The sequence below is a fragment of the Callospermophilus lateralis genome, chromosome 17 (genome assembly GCF_048772815.1).
Source record: "Callospermophilus lateralis isolate mCalLat2 chromosome 17, mCalLat2.hap1, whole genome shotgun sequence".
Taxonomy (NCBI): domain Eukaryota; kingdom Metazoa; phylum Chordata; class Mammalia; order Rodentia; family Sciuridae; genus Callospermophilus; species Callospermophilus lateralis.
Genome location: NC_135321.1, coordinates 20,619,471 through 20,643,111, shown reverse-complemented (window position 1 = coordinate 20,643,111; position 23,641 = coordinate 20,619,471). Strand labels below are relative to the sequence as shown.

The window sequence follows — 23,641 nt, the reverse complement described above, 5'->3', positions numbered from 1 at the left end:
GAAAGCTAACCTAGGTTGTTAGAGAAAAATTTAAACCAAACTCTAAGAAAACATTCAAATACATTGCATTTTGGTATATTATAAATTAATTTACAAGTACAATTGTAAGTTAATATCAACATTTTTTAAATTTATAACTTTTAATGATAAACATTACCTAGAATATTTTTAATTGACCACTGAGTGAGTATTTTTGTGATTTAAAGAATCATTAGCCATCTTACTGAGGTAAGCAACTTATCAAAAATGCCACATTATTCTATTATTTTCTGCCTAAATATTTCCTACAGTGAAATACTAATGCAACACACGAGCACATTTATATCAAGAGTCTATGCCACTTTTTGAACCCAATGGTGGCTTTTGAGTGGGATTCATGCACTCTTGACAAGTTGAAAACTCAGTATGCTTTCTGGATAATGTATTAATAAATAGAATAAATTATAAGTGATTGGTATAAAAATATATTCTTTTATGGCATAATATTAACAATCTTTTATAATAAATTATAGACTCTGGTTCTTATCATTTTGAAATTTTTGTAGTACAAATAGCGTCTTTCTTCTCCTTTCTCTTTGTTCTTAATATGAGCTTAATTTTTATTGAGATGGAACTCATGTACCATAGATTCACCCTTTCAAAGAGTTCAAAGGAGTTATTTTTAGTGCAGGCATAAGGTTATGCTACCATTGCCAATATCTAACAATCTAATTCCAGAACATTTTCATCACCCCAAAGGGAAACCTATACCTATGAGTAGTCCTTCTCCATTGATCTTTTACCTCCACCAAGATACTCTCTGTCTCTATAGATTTACCTATTTTAGATATATTTTTAGGTGTTATTGTCCAGTATGTGGCCTTCTTTTTCTGTCTTCTTTCACTTAGCATAATATTTCTGTGGTTCATCCACATTACAGCATGTGTCAGTACTTCATTCTTTTTTATGGCTGGGTAATGCTCCATCACATGGATATACCACATTCAGTAGATAGATATTTAGTTTATGTTCACCTTGACTCTTCTGAGTAATGCTGCTATTAAGATTCTTGTAAAAGTTTCTGTGTGGACTCACTTTGGTCATTTATCTTGGGTGGAAAGTTTTAAGTCTTCCCCTCTCACTTTTCATTGCTCATTCTCAGAACAATAGGAGCTCTTCACATTCCCTCCACCCGACAGAGCTTGATAAACACTGGCAGTCACATCTTCCTAGACCTGAACTCCATGTGCTCATCTTTTCCCAGAGCCACCCATTGGGCAGATGCACCCACCGCATGGCAGCGCCACCCCCCAGAAGAACAGCAACCTGCTTGTGGTCATCGTGGTCACTGTGGGCATCATCACAGTGCTGGTAGTGGTGACTGTGGCAGTGATCTGCACCCGGCGCTCTTCGGCCCAGCAGAGGAAGTAAGTAACAGTTGACTCCCAAAGAGGAGAGAAATCACCATCTTCCTGAGTTCTTTCATAACTGACCTTGGCAAACCGTGCCTCCGTCCATTCCAGGAGTATGAATGAGTAGGGTCTAGACTTGCAGATGTAACAACAGCAACCCTGGAGACCCACTTGCATTTCTGCCAGCTTATACTTCTCAGTCCACATTCTTCTTTTCAAGGGAAGGCAGGTATTCTTTAAGTAATACTCAGTGAATGAATTCTACCATGTCCCTGCTTCTGGCTTTCACACCGAGCGCGTGTAGACAATTGAAGGCACTGTTCTCTGTAAGTACTTATTTATCCCTTTTGGCAGGGAGGCCTGTAGGCAGTTAATCAACGCTAGTTGAGTGGATGACTAAATATAGAATATCAAGTTCGGTGCCTTTACAATCATACGGGGTGCTTAGCTCAGAGGCAGTAGTAAAGAACAGGAGAGAGATTTCAGAGAATTCCAAAAGGCTCCTATTTTCTTGTGATGGTTAATTGTCAGAAATTAAAAGTATTGAAGATTTTAAAAATGCCTTCATATTATATAGCTCTAGGTTCTAGTCCATGCGAAAATTTTGCATCACAACATAAAGTTTAGAGTGAAAACATGGTTTTGATGCAGCTCATCCCCTCCCAGCCATGTGCATAACCAGTGTATTTGCCTGTGTCAGCCAGCTGGGAAATTCAACCATCATCTCCTAGCCATTGTCTGCCTCTTGGGCTCTCTAGTCCTTGCCAAATCTAGTCTGCCATGTATTTTTCAGCTCTACTCCCTGGCTGACTTTCTATTTTGGGGGTCTCAGGCATGGTGCTGGCTCTGAAAGCCTGAGGCTGGGCATATAGGTGAACGGTTTGACAACTACATACTATGCTCATTTCTAGAGGAGGATTCTCCAGCAAGTCATTTTCTCTCTTCACTTGCTAATAGCGCAGGCTTTCTTTTACAAATCCTAAAACTCTGTTTGTTGATCTCTAGTTTATCGCCATCACTCTGAAGTGAGGTGTTTAGAAACAGAATCGGAGAGTGTGTACCTACTAAAGAAAATGACTAAGAGTTATAGAGGCAGTCTTGGTATTTAATTCATTTCTCTGGCAGGACAAATTGTGTATCCAGCTGCATTTATGAAATTGGACTGTTTTGAAGCAGGTAGTAGCTGGTATTGTGGTTCATTCTGCCCCAATAAGAAGTCTGATGAATAGAATGAGCTTTAAAAAGGCCAGTTTCATTGTAAGCCTCCTGGGAAGACACAATCACTCCCAGAGTGCTGGGCACTCAATAAGGCTTAGGAAGAAAACAAATAATTAGTGTCTTAATCTGTTTTCTGTTGCTATAGTGTCTTAATCTGTTTTCTGTTGCTATAACAAAGTTCCGGAGGCTGGATAATTTATTAGAAAATAGTGATTTATTCTGGGCACACAATTGTAGAAGTCCAAGAGCATAACATTGGCATTTGTTCACTTTTTTAGTAAGAGCCATCTGCTGCTTTATGCATGGTGGGAAAAATGGAGGAGCAAGAGGGCCTATGTGGGAGAGAGGTCACGGGCAAAGAAAGGAAGCAAGACATGAGAGATAGCTACCCTCTCCAACAACCCCTTCTTACCATAATGAACCGAGTCCCAGAAGAGCAAGAATCCTTTCCTGTAATACAAGCATTAACCCCTCTTAGAGGATCCAACACCCTTCAACACTGTAACACAGGGGAGCAGCTCTCAATGTGAGCTTTGGATGGGGACAACCTCACTCAAACCATAGCGCTACGAGATGGCATGATGTCTCCATCCAGTGTTCCAGCAAAGGGGCTATGTGACACTGGAAGGGGGGCCATCAAGGCATCAGGTCTCTGAAGCAGATCTGAAAGGATTTGCACAAGGGGAAGAGGTAACGAAACAGCAGAACCACACTCGGCCTATTTTTGAATCATTTTTGCAACCCTGGTGCCTTCCTTCACTAAGCTAACTGAGCCTCACCAAATCATCTGTCATGGGTTTGGGTTCCAATTTTTTTTTTTTTTTTCATTTTTCTCCCCTACTGTCATTACTGTGACAAGAAAGTTTGACAGTTACATTGACTGACAAACTAGATTCCTGAGCTTGTTTTGTTTCTCTATAGAGAAAATACCCATCTTCCCAATGTGCAAAAGTGAAATTTGACACCATGTTAAAAAAAATAATAAATCATCTTAAATCCCACACTAAGCCCTTCCAGAAAAAAAAAAAAGAAGAAAAGAAAAAAGCTTGAAGATTTTATTTGGAAAGAGCAGTTGCTGAGCCCTGAGTATAACTTACTTATAAAATTAGGAAATGAATGAAAGAGGAGTCAATGGTTTCCATAAATGACTAAGGACCAAAATAGTGAATTTACAGCTCCCTTGTTTTTTCTCATCTGTCCCCAGAGTCTCTTAATATGTACTTGGTTTTTTTCCCCACTTTATTTCATATTTCTTGAGCAGAAGATCCTTTGGCCTTCACCTTGCTCTCATTGTTTGCATCTCTTAGCAGAAAGAGAAAAAGGAAATGTGTCCTGAAGTTGTTTCTGAGTTTTAATTGAGTTTTTCTTTGCACGAGGAGCACCCTCCCACCCCCCCCACACACACACTTATACACACACAACCACAATCGAGGCCTTTACACCACCATGAGTAATGCAGATGAAAGCAAAATCAATTCCAATCTGAAACAGAAATAAGGTTCTCTGCAGAGCTCTCAGAAAATGGGACTTTAATGTAATTAATAAGGTGAAGTACAAAACTCGTTCAGGGCTTCTTTAATATATGTCTTTTTGTCTGAGACTGCTGGGGAATGCGAATGTTTCTTTGTGTTTTATTGAGGGACTTGAGTTATAGCCAACTGGGTTGAAGCATTTTCTGTGTTATTAGTAATACCCTCTTAAAGATAGTCCACATGCATTTTGTTCTATGATTTATCACGATTTTTATTGATACACATACTTAATAACAACATTAGTTAACTGCTTAATTCAGTCTAGTGGACAAGATTTCATTTTTACCATATAAAACAGCTAACAGAAGTTAGAGCCCAAGTTCCAGTTCTGGTTCTACTATTTTTAAAGTAAACTAATTGTGTCACCTGTGGGGTTCTTTAATCCCTAGGTATCAGTTCCTTCAAATAAAATGTTATGCCAGGAAAAATCAGAGCTGATATATTTTCCAGTGTTGATTTCGCTCCCCATAGAAATACCTGCAATGAAAAACCAAATGGATGATGATCATACTTTTGCACCATGTGATTAAGAAATTATTTTGCCTCCAAAAAAAAAAACTATAATGAGTTATTAGGACTAAATACTTATCATCATCCCTTCTACCTTTTAAAACACAAAAAAGTCCCATGGAATACTGATAAATTATAGAAACACTTGGTAGCATTTGTCTTTAAAAAGTCATATGAAATAAAAACCATTTCATTTTCTTATCTTTTTACTTAGTTATTAATTAGTAGGGTTTTTTTTAATACTTTGAAGATATTTCCTATACATTTTCAATTAGTGAAATGACAAAAGATAATAATACAGAAGAATTATGCTGTATGAAAGCTTAAGGTGAGCTTTCTCTGTGCTTTTTAATAAGGTAATAACATTTTCCTGGCGAACATATAGATCACTTGCTTTGTCAAATTAAAATCTGTATATAGACACTAAAGACAAAATATTTGACATTTGAGCATATTGTAGAATCCAGAACACATAGTTATTACATTTCTAAGGCAGTTATCTGGATAGACCATTAACAATCTTGCCTGAATACATTTAATTTAAATATGTAAATAAAAACAAGTTTTCCTGATTAGAATCACTAGTTAGGTGAGCCATCTATTTGATTTGACACATGCACAAGTTTTAAAGATTAGAACACATTCAAATCTTGACATTTTGAATAATGAAGATCAAATGTTTAAATTCTCACATGAAAAATACCATATTTTAACACCTATAGATTATTGTCACTGATTTTCAATTTTTTAATATTTTAATTTTTTTTTTCAGTATTCCCCTCACGGGGATTTTTAACTGGCAACTACACAGGTCTTTAATGCATCCAAATTTCATTTCAGAAAATCTAGAGATATTTTGAGTATCAAAAATATGCCCTGAGTATCTAATATAAGGCTTTTTATTTTATTTTTAGTAGCTGTTAGTAGAATATATAAACAATCACTATGGAAGGCGGAGGAAGAAGAGGACATATTTATCCTTCCACTACATCTTTCTCTGGGTAGCTCCTAACCATTTCTTCACTCTCAGTTCAGACCTCCTTCCCTCCTGAAGCCTCCCCTAAGCACCTGTCTTCCGGTCTCCGTCTCCATTAGCTCTCAGGCACATCCTTGACCACTTCAGACTTCCTGGGGAACTGTCAACAACTCACAGGAGATGCCTAAGCGCAGTGTGAGAACATACTGATTCATTACAAAGTGGCCAGACAATCTACGAGGTGATAGTACTGTTTTAGAACTTCAATCGGAATAAAATGGACACTAGACCAATGTTGCTTCCAGCTCATTCACACCCTTAATGTACTGATCAAAAGTGAAAAGGAAAGAAATTCTTCTTGGAGGATAGGTCCTGTGCAAAGTATGCAACAAAGGGACCAGTCAAGAACCAGCTTTCAAAACATGAATAACAAAAAGTTCTTTTTTATTCAAGAAACCATTTCATGCTTCGCCTCTGATCAGCATCATACAAAGTCATAAATCTGATTAATTTATAAACAAGACCTCTATGGTTTGGTCCCCTCTACATTTTTAGCCTTGCTTCCTGCCGTGTCCCTTGCTTCTTACTTCAAAAATGCAGAAATTCCCAGGAATCATGCCACTTTCCAATCATTTAGCTAAGCTCTCAATGCTGTGCCATCTTTGTAGGACTTAGTACATTTCTTGACATACAATTGATAGTCCATAAATGGTAGCCAAATAAATAAATGAATAAATCTTGTAAAACAATTGAAGAAATGAAGGAAACAGTTTGCCCCCATGCTTCTAGAGGAATTGAATTATTTCACTGAGGAAGTGGGAACGGCTCAATAAGACACCTGGCACTCAATGCCGTGAGTGGCATAGAGAGACCAGGGAAATGAACTGGTAGGAAGTCTTCTGGATGGTTAGGAAGACTCCCTGAAGAAGAGAAGCTGGAAGCAAGCCTTAAAGAATGAGTCGTTTTTAAGAAAATCAGATTGCAAACACATGCTGGACGTTAGTTAAACAAACAGACAAACAAAAGCATAAACAGAAAGCCATCACACTGCAAAAGCATCGGCGTGGGGTAAGGAGGGGAAAGCAGAGTGCTTTGGAGAAGTCTTTGCTTTGCTTTTGTTCAAGAATATATGAAGTAGAAAGATATGCTTCCATTTTAAAGCTGTTTTTGGAAGAAAAAATGAGAATACTGGTGCTTGTGGGAAATAGTATGTTTGTTATTATAAGGAGGTATTCAACGTAGAATTTTTTTTTTTTTTTTTTGGTCTTATGGAAATGTTAGCTTTGAAATAAAAACCAAGAAAACCAAATAATTCCCTAGACAGCTCTTTTCAAACTTTAGGTGAATCACATTTGCCCTGGGAGGGCTGTTAGAATAGGTTGCTGCCCTCCCTTGTGTTTCTGATTCAGCTGTTCTGAGGAGGAACCAGAGAATGTGCATCCCTGACCAGTTCCAGTTGGCGCTGATGCCCCTGGTCCAGGGGCCACAGTGTGGGGAGCCCTGCAGGGGGATCATCTGCACACACACTTTTCCAGTGGTGAAATAGAGGAGCTATGGGCTGTAGTGAGCCTGTTATGTTAAAAACAAAACAAAACAAAAAACAACAGATGGGTAGAAGGCCAGAGTGACAGCTGTTCCTGTAAATTTTAAGACAACTTTCAGGCCTTTTGGTCATGAGCACTTGTTAGTTTTATTGCACACCTGCTGCAATGAGGGTAGGAGGGGAGGCCTCTCCAAGTCCATAGATTTCCCTCTTGAAAAGAGAGATTATAGAAAACAAAAGTGGTTCCTGGTCTTTGATAGAATGTATACAAAAAAGAAATAAAGTCTGTCTGGAGATCTTTAGATTCTTTAATGTCAGCTAGGTAGTTGAGTGGCTTCTCAGAAGAGCCTTGATTCGATTAAAGTCCATCAGAAAAATATTTATGCATTTCATCAGGAAGGACCACTTTTTCCCAGATGAGTTTATGACTCACAACCTGCAAAATGGTTCTGCCTCAGCCAAGCTTTGGAACTTAAAAAAAAAAAAAAAAAAAAAAAAATAGAAGAAGCCAGGAGAAACTCAACACTGGGTCATGGGCACTAACGAATAAATGAACTAGTCAGCATATATGTAAGCATAGATAACCAGACTTCAGAATTTATTACTTGGTACCAATTTTTTGACTGTGTTTCCCCACAGGCTATTTAAATAATGAGTTATCATAAAGAGTCTATGTTGTCCTGAATATTGGAACTGGTACATCTCTATAGAACAAGTAGCTAAATGCTAAAGTTTTTTCAGAATTTCAGTCTGGTGGAGAAAGAGATGACAGGGTAAAACCTCCAAGTTGGAGCATGAAATTAAATTCTTTTACGATGTCACCAGGGTAGGTGATATAAATAGCTATGTGTGAGTTGCCTGTCAGATGATGGGGACAGGTGAAGTATTAAGAAATAAATTCAGGGAGGGGCGGTTACCAGGAGGTTATTATCTAAGACACAGGTAAATGGTCTAAGAGTTATTAAGATCTTGGTTTAGAGACAGTGAGGAGCTGCTGGCAGAATCCCAGCACAATGTAGGTAGTTGTTGGGAAAATATTAGAACAGAGAGCCATATTATTTCTCTACTAAACTACAAAACAGATATTAAGTCTGGAGTTCTTTGTCTCCTCTCCTCACCAACAGGCTTTAAGAAAGCAGGAGAAAATTGAATAAATCACAACACCAAAAGTTTATTAATTGCCAAACATTTGCAAAGCTTCTTATTTAACAGTTAGGAAGGCAAAGTCATCCCCACTGGCTTTACATAGGTTGCAGTGTTTCTACCAGTACCTTGTTTGAGCCACTTATCATCATGGAAAGCAGTTGCCACAATAAATTCTTCATTACAAATGAGGAAAGCAGGAAAGAGATGCTTCTCTGCTCTGTCAATGCTAGAACAGTTTGTTCACATTCTTTGTATAAAAGGCATTATGATTTTGTAAGAAATAGAAGTTACAGATAGAGATTTAAAAATTATAAAATTTTACAGCAGGGGTCAAAAATCTATTTCTGAAAGGCGCCAAATAATAAAAAAAAATAGTGAGGATTTTCAAGTCATATGGTCTTCTGCACAACTATTCAGTTCCTCTACTGCAATGCAAAAATTATGAGCATGACCATATACCAATAAAACTTTATTTGCAAAAACAGGCTGTGTGCAGATTTGGCCCACAAAGGCATAGTTTTCTGATCCCCTGCTGAAGAGAATGGCTAGTATGAGCATCATGCTACTTTACTTAGCATGCAGGGAACACTTAAACCTCACTAGCCCCCAGGTGAAATTATTGCTAAAAAAAAAAATAAAATAAATTGGGGCTGCTAAATCCTTGTTTAGGCGAATAGGAGACATTTGAAGCACATTTTCAAAAGATGGATCTTTCACTTCTGTTTTCAGAGGACGAGCCTCATTGTGTTTGAATCCAGACACTTGGTGACTCCAAGGCAAAAATGTTTTATTCGCCTAAGAATGTCCTCATGTGGCCTTTTGTTTTCAAACAGCAAGCCTCCCAATTGCACGTTCAATTATACAGCTGAGGTACAGACTTTCTTTTAAGCCCCAATCTTAGCTGTTGGCACAAATTCTGGCCTTTTTATTTCTATCTGCCCTTTCAAAGCAACCCCTTCATTTATCTCCTGAACAGATGTTGCAGTCAGGTACCTTATGCCTAGCTCCAAAGATTGGCATATGGCTCCATCTAACCCATTGTCACCTTGTGCATGAATCTGCAGCCAGTGAAGCTGCAGTAAGGAGATTTCTGGCAGGTGGCCAAGGCCCTGGGGATTCAGCACCACATCTCCTCTAATGTAGTGAAGCTCAGGGGAGAAAAGGAAAGGCAGCCAAAATAAGTCTGCCAAATTCTGGGGCTTCACAGGGTTCCTCCTGGGAGTGCTTTTGTTTCCTGCTTCCAGCTGGAATTGACCAAAGACAGACAGGAAGTGCCACGGAACAGAGGCACTCACATCAGACTTTCTTCTCACTTTGCTCCATAGGAAGCGGGCCACCCACAGTGCGGGCAAAAGAAAGGGGAGTCAGAAGGACCTCCGACCCCCTGACCTTTGGATCCATCATGAAGAAATGGAGATGAAAAATATTGAGAAGCCATCAGGAACTGACCCTGCAGGAAGGGACTCCCCCATCCAAAGCTGCCAAGACCTCACACCAGTCAGCCACAGCCAGTCAGAAACCCAGCTGGGGAGCAAGAGCACCTCTCATTCAGGTAACCACCTGCTGCCTGGGGCAGGGAAAACAAACCATTCTGAACCCGCAAGGGATTTTCCACTTCTTTTGAGGAGATATCCCCAACTCATTTGCATGTCATTATAGGTCATTTATCAATAATTGAAATAGCGTGATAGAAATTTGGTTAATGAACCATCACATCCTGACTTCTATCATTTTAAAAACTCTTGACATTTCTAACTTAGAAATAATACAGTTGGAAAATATTGAAATGAGAAGCCTAAATAATGGAGTTTTCTTAAATCTTGAGCAAAAGTTATTTCAAGGCAATGAAGTTTGAAGCTATGTGTACATTTTTCGGTTCCCAGTCTCTACAGATGATTAAAAGTTGATTCTAAATCTGTTGTCAATTCCTTCATTTTGGATAATCAGATTAGGGACCCATAAAAACATAAAATGTTCTGTTATTTTGGCCTTAGTTACCATGGAGATCAACCATCATCTCCGGACAATCACATGACATAGCCTAGTTTGGTAAGATTCTGCTTGAAAGCTATTATCACCTACAAGGGGATCTGAACAAAAATGCTTGTTTTACAATGAGTTGGTACAGAACAAATTGTTGGTGTCCATGATCATGAAGAACTCTATAAAGTACTTGTTTTGCTTCCTGTGGGTCCTCATATTATCTAAGTGTTTATGGAAATAGAATAATCAAATATGAAACCAAAAAGTTCCTGCATCCACTAATGTGATTATAGAATGAGTAGCTGCTGTTTTTAAACACAGCTGCTGTTTTTTAGTTATTTGAATGCATAATTGGTTTACTGGACTTTGTTAGCTCGAAATTGCATAAACAAGGACTTCAGACTACACACACCTATGATCTCAGTGGCTTGGGAGACTGAGGTAGGAGGATCACAAGTTCAAAGCCAGCCTCAGAAACTCATCAAGGCCCTAAGCAACTTATGTCCTGTCTCAAAAATAAAATATGAAAAGGGCTGGGCATGTGGCTCAGTGGTTAAGTTACCCTGAGTTTGATCCCTAGCAGCAAACAAACAAACAAACAGAAAACAAGGCCTTCGATGCCTGGTTTTCAACCATGGATAGTTTAATATTCCTTTTCTAGCCCTTACATGACATCTCATGCAGGATCCTTAGGTTTTGTTGTTATTGTTGTTGTTGTTGTTGTTTGTTTGTTTTTGTCACTTTCAGTTATTAAAGGGCAGACAAGTCCTTTTGAAAACTTCAGTCTAAAATTTAACTTAGAGATTATTCTTCCTAGTGGCTGGCTAGACTTTTGGCTCTGGGGACCAGGGATTACTGTTTACTTTTTAAATCCCCTAGCACCTTGGAGTGATATGAAGTGGGGCAGAAAAGAGGGAACAGGCTATTTCAGAAACACCTTTGCATCTTTCCTGCCACCTCCTCACACTTTCTAGGCATATGACCCAAGAGGGATGGATATCATGGAGAGGGGAAAGGGAAGGACAAAAGGACTCTGAAGTTCTTTACTGTTTTTTTGGACACATGGCTTAGCCTCTTGTGGGATCCAAATTCTGGGTCCCTTATAAGCATAGTATGAATTATTAATGTGATACTGTATAACTCCTCCATGTCCAGTTCCATGATGTGAGATTCCAGGTAAGGACTGAACACCCTCTTACCAGGCACAGCTCTCCCCATCAACCTCATGGGGCCTCTGCTGAGTCATTGTCCTTAAGTGAGTTCCAATAAGAAGACTCAAGCAGGACCCACCTTCCAATGTTCACCTGACCCTCAGGAAGCCCCTATGTCCTTGCAATGCCCAGTGGTGCAAGACCAGTCCTCGTTCTCCACCACAGCTCTCTGTCGGATAGGCAGGGCAGAGCAATAAGCCTGGTGCCCAAATAGGCTTCCACCTGGCAAATAAACAAGAAAAAAATGTCTTCTGCAGAAACCTCTGCACTTTGCAGGTGATTCATGTTTCAACTTTACTCTTGACTGGACTCCAGGGAGGGGGATGGGAGAGCACCTCTGCCTCCTGTTGGAAGGGACAGCTCTGCCCCTTTACTCTTGGAGTTTTTCCGGTGACCTCTCTGGCACCTCCTTCTTGCTTTTTCCCTTTACCTTTTATATACAGTGATGACATTCAGGGACGTTCACACTGGTTGAGATGTCCCTTAAGAAGTCCTGAGACAGGTTTAACCCAAATGAATAGCTGTTTTCTTGAGAACGAGAAGATACTTGTGCCTATTTATCCCCAGTCTGAGGACCTGATTGCCTGCTTTGTAATAAAAGGGAAAGTAGCCCTCAAAATCTCACAAGTTATATTTGCATTACATTAAAGGTCCTCTGTGTTCTTCCGGTCCACAAAACAAAACAAACATCAATGTAGAGTGCTACTAAGAAGCCTTATGCTTAGTGGTAGGCTTTCTGAGTAGGCAGTAACTATGTGAGAAGAGATTATGTTATTTTCTGTGATTGCTGTTTTCATAAACTCTCTTATGTAATCCTCAGAAAATACTCTGAAATTGGTGTTATCATTTTCCTCATAAAATAAATGAAGCAAACTGAAGTTAAGAGAGTTAACTAACATGCACGGGATTTCAGAGTTATTATTAACCAGTCTATTAACCAAAAATCCTTCTGACTCTAAATCTATTCTTCAGTGATCCAATTTCAATTCATTTATTCAACACTTGTATAGAAGGACTTATCCTGTTTTCTGCCCATGAAATTAGCTCCCTGGATAAACCAGAAATTAATTTACAATATTTATACCTTAGCCATGGAAAAGATAATTAAATTGAGCAATAGCTGAGTTAATTTTTTAAATCAGGTTAGTTACTTTTTGCTGTTAAGCATTCCCTCCTTCCTCTCGGCTTCTAGTCTCCAAACCACTTAAAACCTCTCTTATCCCTTAACCACCAGAATAAAGTATCTGACCAAAATAAGTACAAAATTAGATGATAAAAGTCATCTCTTTATAATATCTCTATTATATGTATACTGGATTTTAAAATTCTTTTCTTCACTTAAAATTTTAAAACAGAGAATGGCAAGATTTCATCTTTATGTCTTATAAAATCTTGAAATGAATTCTTGTATTAAAAAAAAACCCACAGGATTGGTGTCTCACTTTCACTTCTGAAACACAAACAAGTAAATTTCAACATCATGGCATTCAGTGGTATTCAACTTTAAAAATAAATGGTGTTCAATTTAGTGAATCACACCTTTTAAAAGACTGCACAACACCTTGTAGCCAATTTGATTGACCTTTTGTTATTTTAACTTATGTACATGTTTACAGGTACATAAGTTTTATTTAAATTTCCCAAACCTGTTTGGACCAATGGCAAATAACTTCAGGGGGTGTCTTTAAGAGACAGATCAGAAAGAAATCAAAGCAGTTACTTCCTGCCTCAGTGTGAACAAGTGTTCCCCAGACGACCATGTGATAAAGGCTCCAACCCTAGTCCATGGTGCTCTTGAAAGGTGGTGGAGTCCGTAGGATGGGGGACCAACCTACTGGGAGGTCTTTAGGTCATTGGATGTAGGCCCTAGAAGCAGCTTTTTGGAACCCGAACTGCTCTTCACCTTTTGTTTCCCAGCCATGAGGCTAGAAGCTTTGCTCTACCATGTGCATCCACCTTCATGTGCTGCCTCAGACCCAAAGCCACAGGGCCAATTAGTCATGCACTGAAACCTCCATAACTATGAGCCAAATTAAACCTTCTCTCTTTATAAGTTGATTCTCTCAAGTTCAAGTCATGGAAAGCTAACACACTACCAAAAAATGTATGCATCAAAAATAATAATGGAAAAACAATTTTATTCAAATTCTCAATAAGTTCTTTTAATACCAATAATAATCCATTTCTAGAATTAAAAGGTAACTGCAAAGTTGGAGACACCCACAGAAACCCATATCAAATGACTTATTAGAAAACTCTGTCAGCAGTATCATAGTTCTAGAACTGCTTTTCATTTTTGGAGAACCATTCTGATAGTGTTCTTGACTTGATTTCACCTTCAATCTTTTTTGTTTGTTTGTTTTGGTAACGGGGATTGACCTCAGGGGCACTTAACCACTGAACCACATCCCCAGCCCTATTTTGTATTTTTCTTAGAGACAGGGTCTCACTGAGTTGCTTCGAACCTTGCTCTTGGCTAAGGCTGGCTTTGAATTTGAGATCCTCCTGCCTCAGCCTCCCGAGCTGCTGGGATTACAGGTGTGTGCCACCGTGCCTGGCTCACCTTCAGTCTTCCTTTGCAGTATGTTTTGGCTGGATATTGTCTGTCCAGCTCTTATTTGACAGTTAACAGTTGGACTGTTCTCCTTCAATACTTGAAAATTGAGTCACTCCAGCCTCCAACCTCGGTGACTCCCTGTGAGAAACCCACTGCACATGAGTTGTTCCCCTCCCACAACTTTGAAGACTTTGATGTTGTCCTTCATTTTCAGGAGGTTGTGATGTATGTGGCATGCAATTTCTTTGGTTTTATCCTGTTTAAAGTTTAATGGATTTCTTGAATCTGTAGATTTAATTTTATCATTTCCAAAATTTTTAAAATTTTCAGTCCTGATTTTTTTTTCATCCACGCACTCTTCTTTCTTCTTTCCTTGACTTGTGGATACTAAATTTTCTATAGGAAAAGATTTTTTTTTTCAGTTTTTCCTCAGAATTAATGCTTTCATGATGTTTCCACTTTAAAACCCACACTCTTTTAAATTATCTGGCCTCCTAGGGAATGTTTTTGGTATTTTTACAGTTGGAATATACTCTCTCTTTTTAAAAAATAATATATGTATATAGATGTGTATGTATGTGTGTGTGTGTGGTATAAAACATGTTTCCAAATATGAGCATTTTATGGAATAGTCAGATTGAGCTAATTAGCATACTTATTATTTGACACATTTACCATTTGTGGCGGAATATTAAAAATCCATTCTCTGAGAGGTCTTAAAAATGTAATACATTATTAATTATACTTTGTATATTGTAGGTTGGATCTTTAAAACTTAATCCTCCTATCTAACTGAAATTGTGTATCTTTGACCCACATCTTCCACCTCCATCTCTATTCTACATTTCTATTCTATCCCTCACGCTACACTCTGCTTCCATAAGTACAATTTTAAAATACATACACACTTAATATACATGTATGTGTATACTGTATACACACAGAGAGAGACACACACATATATACAAATTCTAAAATTGACCAAATATAACAAATTTTGACTGGTACCCTTAATTAACAAACCTCATGACATATAATCAAAATAAATTTCATTTTTCTTTTCCACACCCCCATTATGCTCACAGAGAAATCATTCTCTTGCCTTTCTTGCATTACTTCAACATTACTGATCATTCTCAGTTAGAAAGCCAAAAGAACGCTTTTTTAACAAGGCTCTCCTCTTAGGTCCCAGTCTCAATTCAGCAAATAATGAGGACAGTGAGCATGGCTATGTTTTCCTGACGGAGATAGGGCTGATGTGTGTGAAGACAGTGGGAGTCTTTTTTTCTTGCTTCTTTCTACCTAAAAAACTAAATACCCCTTCTACATCTCTGGCTAAAGCAGAGGGAGGCAGCAGGCGTGAGGGCAGCAGGGAAGGATTTTATCACCTGCTATTTTCACATTATTGGTAATCTCTGAGTTTGACAAAATTTAAACATCATTGCTCCCTAGAAGCATTTATTTTTATGGTCTTTAGAGAACTCAACAATGCTGTTGGTCATACACACACACACACACACACACACACACACACACACATACATTTATATATATACTTTTTTAATTTACAATTTTTTAAAAATTTCACACGATAGTGAGGAAGGAAATCAACCAAATTGTATTGCCATGCTGTGCATATGTGCCGGGAGCTACTTTCTCTTGTGGTTTATTTCAAGCCAGTCTTGGGAACCTAATTTCCCTATTCACTCTTCTATACAGATTTTTTCCTAGATATCCAGCTTTCCACGAAGTTCTGTGAAACTAGCTTGATCAGTAATTTTTTTGGAAAGTATTATTTATTTTTCAGAGGAATTTGGGGAGTCAGCCTGTTTTTCTTCTGTTGTTCTTTGTTTGCTGTGTAGAATTGCAATAGTTTTATTTGTCATAAAGACATTGGTACAGATTTTGAAGGATGTGTACAGATTCAGATTTAGGTAGGCAACATTATCTCACCTACATGCAAGGTATTCCCAGAATTATTTTTAATTTTAAATTCTATTAACTAAAATTTTAATATAAAACTGCAAGTGATTTTAAAAGAAGATTTTAACAGTTGTGAAAAAATAGTACCCAAAAGTACAAAACTGTGTTTCCCTTTTCCTCATCCCAAATTCCTAATCCCTTTCACAAAAAGAAAAGCAATATTAAAAAATTTTTTTGTGTGACTTTCCTGAACAGATATTATATGTTTATATATAGGTTTGTATATTTGTGTATTTATACATATGTATTCCATATAGTGAGCACACATATATTTAGTGAGTATGCATTATATACTTTTATATGTATATTACATAAATGAGAACATATGGAAAATTCTATTCAGAACTTGTTTTAATGGACATTGTTATTAACTTTTCAAATCTGCATTGATCTTTCTCATTATTTTTAGTGACTCTTAGCATGGCAATTTATGGAATCTTATTAAATGTATCTAACCATGACCATTTTTATTTTTAAAGAATGTAGCTTGTTTCTCGTATTTTTTTAAGATTTAATGTCTTTTAGTTTAAATTAGCTGCATGCATTTTAGTAAATTAATTGAGTGGAATATTATGCAGCAGTTAAAATCATGTCACTGACTTATGTATTGACAGATAAAAATGTGTTATTTTTGAGCAGATTTCAAACTACTATGCATTGAGTAATACCATTTTTGAAAAACAAGTATATTAATATATACATTCTTTCTTTTACATATAGATATGTATTCAAAGATCATAAGCTTCAAAATATAAAACAGTTCTTTCTGGAGATAAAGGCAGTGTTAATTTTATCAGTTTTTATATAATGCAAGTGTATTGTTTGGGAAAAAGTAAATGCTATCATTTGAAACACCTGTAAGAGTAGTAAGACATGGGAATACCTGGCGATAAATGATTTTTGAAGAATATACGTTTATCAAAAGTACTTTTCTATTAGGTCAAGACACTGAGGAAGCAGGGAGTTCCATGTCCACTCTGGAGAGGTCACTAGCTGCACGCCGAGCCACGCGAGCCAAACTCATGATCCCCATGGAGGCCCAATCCAACAATCCCGGTGAGCAAAGAATTAAAAATTCAGCAAGAATTAAAAATTTCTCTGCACTTTCTAGACAGAAATAATAAAGAATGACTAAAACCATATCATTTACAATTAGAAATCATAATTGTTTTTGTGTTATTGTCTAATTTATATATATAATCAAATCATTTCTGTTAGAAAGTAAATGGCTACATATTTAAGGAATTGTAAAACCATGAATTGATGTGAAAGAGCTGACATGTATATTTGTATTATTGATCTTAATCTAATGATCACCTTCATAGCCCTATTTTTTACTTTTTATAATGGGTCCAATTTTCATACTTAAATAATCTGGCTCTGTAGGCTCAATGTCATCAGACACCCACTTATCACCCTCTCCTCATGGAAGGTTTCTGTCTGGCTCCCACTTCACTGATGATATTAGCATCCAGGGATCACTTTCTATCCAATTACCTGTATGATCAATCTTGATAATTACCCTGTTCATGCAGATAATCCATCTGATACCCTGGACTGTTAGTTCCTTTATGTTACCTGCAATGATATTGGCTCTATCCCACTTCGGTTCAGCAATTGCATGTCACACCAAACCAATACAAAAATGCCAGTTTCTACCATCCTTCCATCACCTTACGATTAGTTTACTGATACTTATTTTACTTATTTGCCCCGTTACCAGCGATTCTTCAGTCCCTCTAGAACCTTTAATTCATTAGCCTTCTTCCCCCCTACTCATCTCCCTTGTGCACTATTTTCCCCTCCAAATTCGACTCACTCTCTGTAGTCATTTGTTATCTCTCTCTGGTCTCCCTTGATCCTCCTTCGCCATCTTACTCACCTGGAAAAAGTATTCAACCCTGATTAAATTAGCAGCCCCACCACTGTTTACCCTGTGCACTAGAGAAAGACACACAGCCTTTCTTCAGGGCATGTGTGACCACAGGTCCAGGGTCACCTCTCATCTATTTGGAAATGCCAGTGCATTTATCTCGTGGCGGTTTCATTTCATAAGATGAATGTTTTATATTTATTGTGACATTTCAGACTCAAAACCTCTCTCTCTTTTCATCACTCTTAACTAGAAGAGAAGCATTCAGAAAAAAATGGTATTTTCATCTTTGCATCAAATCTTGTTGACCTGACTGTGATCTTGTCTGAGAACCATCTTGCAGACCCTTCTTTCCCACTGAGGGGCTGTTGTGTAATTATCCCTTACGTTGCATGCCTCATTGGTTTCCCTCCTCACTGACCACTGCAGTGGGCAGAAGGCATGCAAACATTCTGTCCAAACCCCTGTTTTAAAACACACCCATTTGATACCACTTCTCCCTTCCAACTAAAGTTTTGTTTCGCCCTTTTACTGAAAATTTTAAAAAGTTGTCTGTGGCCACTTTCTCCTCTTTCTAATATTTTTATTAGTTGGGATCAGATTTGCACAGTCACTCTCCAACTGAAACCAGGGTTGCCATGGTTATCACTGTCTTCACATTGTCCAATCAGAAAGTCAAGTCTCAATCTATCAATCAAATTTGGAAGAGGTTCACACTTTTCCCCTGAAACCCTTTTTTCCTTGGCTTGCAATATACTAAATTTCTTCCATTTACTTTCTAGCCCTTTAGCTCCTGCTTCTCAGTATCCTTTATGTATTCCCCCTCTTCTTCCTGATCTCTCAGAGTCAGAGAGAGTACCCAGGGCTCAGGCCTCAGGCTTCCCCTGCCTACACAAGTATCTTAGTTTATGCCATCTAGGATGGACGGCCTTAATGCTATCTAAATGCCAATGGATTCCAAACTGTATCACTAGCCTCATGGCTTTCTAGAATCTTCATCAAGGTCCTTATCAGATATCAACTTCTCCAAATGGCTATCTATGGGTTTGTGAGCTGTGCTTACTACAGCACTCTTCTTTTCCCATAATTTTCTCTGCCTTCCTCCAAACCTGTTCATTAGACCATTTTCTTCACTTCAAGAGAAATGGTACCACTGTTCACCCATTTACCCTGATCAGAAGCACTAGTTTCATTTTTCTTTATTTTGATTTTCTCACACACCCCAACCCAATCTTCCACTAAATCCCATACATCCTGGTTACAAAATATGCCCCAAATCTGACCACCCCTTTCCATCTTTCGCCAAGCCCTTAACATCTCTGACAGGTGACAGACTATGGCAATACATGGATGATTTGTTTAGTTCCCACAATCAGTTATCTAGGCAATGGCAGCTGTGTCCTGGACCGTGTTTCTCCTCTGTGACTTCCCATCACTGTAGAACACTAATTTTGCCCTGTTCTACAAAGGCCCCATGTGGTCTGTGCACTGTAGTGTCCCTCGCTTCACCTCCAGACGCTCCCCTGTAATCCATCACAGGCGTTACCCCTCCTCTCTGTTCCTGGTGTAACACATTCCAAGTCAGCGACTCTGCAATTGATGTTCTCTTCCCTTGAGATCTCCTCCCTCCTTCATCCAGGTCTCTGTTTACTGCCATCCTCATAAGCAGATCTTCCCTGGATGCTGCCTAACTCCAGAGCATCTCTGGCACTCTCTTCCTTCTCTGTTCTGCTTCTATTATTATTATTATTATTATTATTATTATTACTACTATTATTATTATTAATGCATAGCATCATCCTGTTTTCATTTTTATGTTTATTTATTTATTATTTGCTTCCCATATTTTAACATAATCTCTGTGAAAGTAGAACAGCATTTTGCTGGTTTTGATCACTTCGTATCCTTAATACCCAGAACTGCACCTGGGATTTGATACTATGTACAAGTACAGTTTATTCAACTGAAGGAATGAATCCAGTTGTTAGATTTTTAACTACCATATGTCTGTCACCTCTGTCCTCTGCCCCAACACGTCTTTTCTCAGTTTTGTGGCAATAAATACAAACGCATGCATGGCACTTGAATTGACTGCCAAGTGTTCAGTTCATGGAGTCGGTACTGTTCATTATGTCTGATGTACTGATAAGGGAACTGCAGGTTGGGAGGGCAGGTGACTTGCTTTCATCCACGTCTCTGGTCAGTGGTAAGGCCAGAATTCAGACTCAGAAGCCTGGCGACAGAGTCCTTCTCTCCATAATGATCCTCCCAACTGTGCCACTCCAGGAAGCCCTTGTCCTTTCCCCTTCATAACTCCCGCTGCCTGGAGAGGGGCTGCTGCACTTAGCTGACTCTATTCTCCCCACAGGCGACTTTCCTCTGTAACCAAGTTCTACCTGTGCCCATCTTCTCCAGCCGACTTCTCAAAACTCACTGTGCTTCCAAATCTCTGCGGGGCCTTTCTTTCCCAAATGTAACGGCCTCCTCTAGTAGATTCCCTTAGCCCATTCATGTTTCTTTCACAGTGTCTTTGGAATCCCTGCCTCCCCTCCTGCTCCACTCATATTTTGTCCTCTTCTTTATGATCTCAGCCCTGGACTAGAAAGATAGCCTCATACCTAGTCTCCCTGTCTCTAGCATCTTCCAGATCCTATGTATCCTGTTTGACAGATTTCACCCTAAAACAAGGTAAGCACGGCAGTATCTTCTATAAATTTTTCGGATGGCTCCCATTGTATGCCAAGAAGAAACAAAAACAAACAAAGACTACGCAGTATTCTGTATGTAAGATTAGCACCTAGTTTCTTATTGCAAGACCCTTGTGCCACCCCAAGTGCTTGCCAAGCAAGACTCATTGCCAGTCTACAAATATACACAGCTCTTCTCTAGTTTCTCCCTCTGCAGATTTTGGACTGACTCAATGGATAGCTCAACCTAACTCGTTTTTATATGTCTTTTAAAGACCAGAGCAGATGTTGATGCTCTTACAAATTCTTTTCTGATTAGTCCACCTAGAGATGATGATTTCCCTTTTCATATTTGAATAGCAATGCTTTATACTGCCTTTATGGCATTTTTAAAATAATAATTCTACCTTACATGTTAGGTATTTAAGTCCAAATTTTCTGTCCTCTAATGGGTTGTGAATTATTTCATGAGAGGGAGGTAATGTATCTAATTCATCTTCATATTCACATATTGTATAGCATAGTGCCTAGCACAAAATCAGTGCTTGCTAAGTATCTGTCAGATGAATGAATGAATGAGTAAATGTATTTGAAGGATGTTTTCCTTGTGCTTGTAACATATCAGTGTTTCAAGGCCCTTTTCAAATAAGTTATAGATAGAATATCTTCCAACAAAATTTTCTGATATACTGAGAACAATTAAAATCATTTTCATTAAACAGGAAAAAATAAATGTCTTAAAAATAGAAAGATATGGAATGAAATCAGACAAGTATCAAGACTTCTGATTATCAAAAGTCACTTGGTAAAGTCACCTTATCACTGGGTAAATTATTAACTTGCTCATTATTAATTAATTTTCATAATATTATCATGTGGTGAAATCATTCTGATTATACACTTGGGAAACACAAACTTGGACTACTTAAACAACTTGCTACAGGATACCCTGAGTAGCCTCTAAACTTCTATGGTGTACTGCTTTTTCAGAGATAAAGACTAATATAAGACTTATATTATTAACACCCTTTTATCTTCTTTACTGAGTTTTCTTTTTTTCAGAATTTTTTTTTTTTTTAAAGCAGGCAGCATCTCCAATTTACAAACTAACACTAAGGTTCTCAGAGTCTGAACCCGAACCCAGTGTCTTTCTGTCCTCTTGCCGGGCAGCCTCAAATTATCTCCTTGAGCTCTGAGTTTTTCTGTTCCTGAAATAATAAACCTCCCTTATTTCCAGCATCTTACTCTATATGAATGAGGCTCCTAAAATAGCCTGCAGTAGATTTTACTTATTATTGTTATTATTTTTGAAAAAGAAAACAGATAATTAATATACGTGGTTTTAAACTGTTATGTAATGTGTTAGTTAACTTTTCATTGCAGTGAGTGACCAAAACAAAACTGGCAAGAGCAATTTAGAAGAAGAAATGTTTATTTTGGCTCACTATTTCAAAGGTTCCATCTCTGGGTGGTCAACTCCAAAGTGATAGACCCAAGTTCGGCAGAACATCATGACAGAAGCTCTAGGTGGAGGAAATTTCTCAGTTTGTGACAACCAGAAGACAGACAGGGCTTGAGGACAAGAACCAGGAATAATATAATCCCAAGGGTACACCCCCAGTGAACTACTTCCTCTAGCCACATGCTTACCACCCATTAATGGATTCAAATTATCAATCCATCAAGTGGATTAATTCACTGATTAGGTTATAGCTTTCACAATCTAATCATTCACCTCTGAATAGATCAATATTTTCTCGTTCATGAGCCTTTGGAAGAGACCTTATATTCAAACCATAACATATAGTTTTACAAAATGTTTAAGTATGTGCTCTGATCTATTGTGAGATATATTCTACTCTTGGATAAATATATACTATCTTCACATACATAGTCTTTTCACCAAAAGACATATTCTAGAAGGTGCTCTATTTTCTATAGCATATCTTTGTTGACTTGGATGGATACATTGTAGTTTAATAATATAATGGAATACCATGCATTCATAAAAATGAATATACTAAAAGGTTTAGTAGACTTTCTTTCATAGCTATTATGTAGCCAGACAGAAATTTAAGAGACCTATATGACTCAATTTAAATAAAATTCAGAAACAAGCAAAATGAGCTATGTTATTAAAATTAGAAAGCGTCCTTACTCTTGATAGGGTTTGATTAATAACTGGAATAGACTATGGAGCAACTTTTGATAATGTTCTGTTTCTTATTCTGGATGATGAATACTAGGCATTTCACTTTGGAAAAATCATTAAGCACTACCCTTGACATATCCCCAATTTTTCATGTGCATATTATACTTTAATAAGAAATGAAGAGACAATAGAATATATTTTTTAATAATTTTGTCATGTTGAATTTTTCTTTGTTATATGCAGTGTGTTGAAGAAACCATCTGCAAAAAATAAAATTACTTCAACATATAGCCATCATTGTTTTCTAAAATAAATTCTTAAACTTATGATAATTAATAAAAATTATTATTTCACAAATATTATGTAGCCAGGCAGAAATTTAAGAGAACTCTATGATTCAATTTACATAAAATTCAGAAACAAGCAAAATGAGCTATGCTATTAAAATTAGAAAGGATACTTACTCTTTATTTTATTTCTAAATAAATTCCTAAACTTATGATAAATAAAATAGTTTCTTTGCATCTAATCTGATTGCCAAGGCCTTAGATACCATACAATGTTTAAGAAATATAGATATGTATCCCGGAAGAGCCATCAATTCATTCAGAATAGTAGATAAATTTACCAAGGGACCCACATGCAATCATTTAGATATACTAAGATCTCAGCTATTATATGGAGTCATATGTAAACCAAAACCATAGCATTTTTTAAGATTTCTAGCCATATAGAGAGAGATGTCTGCTGTTTCATTTATGAATCATTATTTCTTAAGCTATTTGTATTTCTTTTTTATTAGTGCATTGTAGTAATTTCTCCCTCTTCGTTGACATTTCTTACCATGCTCTATAAAATGTTATTTAGCAGATAAAATAT

At 37.5% G+C, this 23,641-nt stretch overlaps 1 protein-coding gene across 1 annotated transcript in view; it reads left to right on the top strand.

Moving 5' to 3' along the window:
• Dcc (DCC netrin 1 receptor) overlaps nucleotides 1-23,641 on the top strand; it is a 1,060,049-nt gene that overhangs the window by 992,384 nt on the left and 44,024 nt on the right. Inside the window, exons 23-25 of the mRNA XM_076836991.2 lie at nucleotides 1,244-1,406; nucleotides 9,642-9,868; nucleotides 16,990-17,106. Coding sequence (XP_076693106.2) covers nucleotides 1,244-1,406; nucleotides 9,642-9,868; nucleotides 16,990-17,106 — 507 coding nt within the window. The remainder of the gene's footprint in view (nucleotides 1-1,243; nucleotides 1,407-9,641; nucleotides 9,869-16,989; nucleotides 17,107-23,641) is intronic.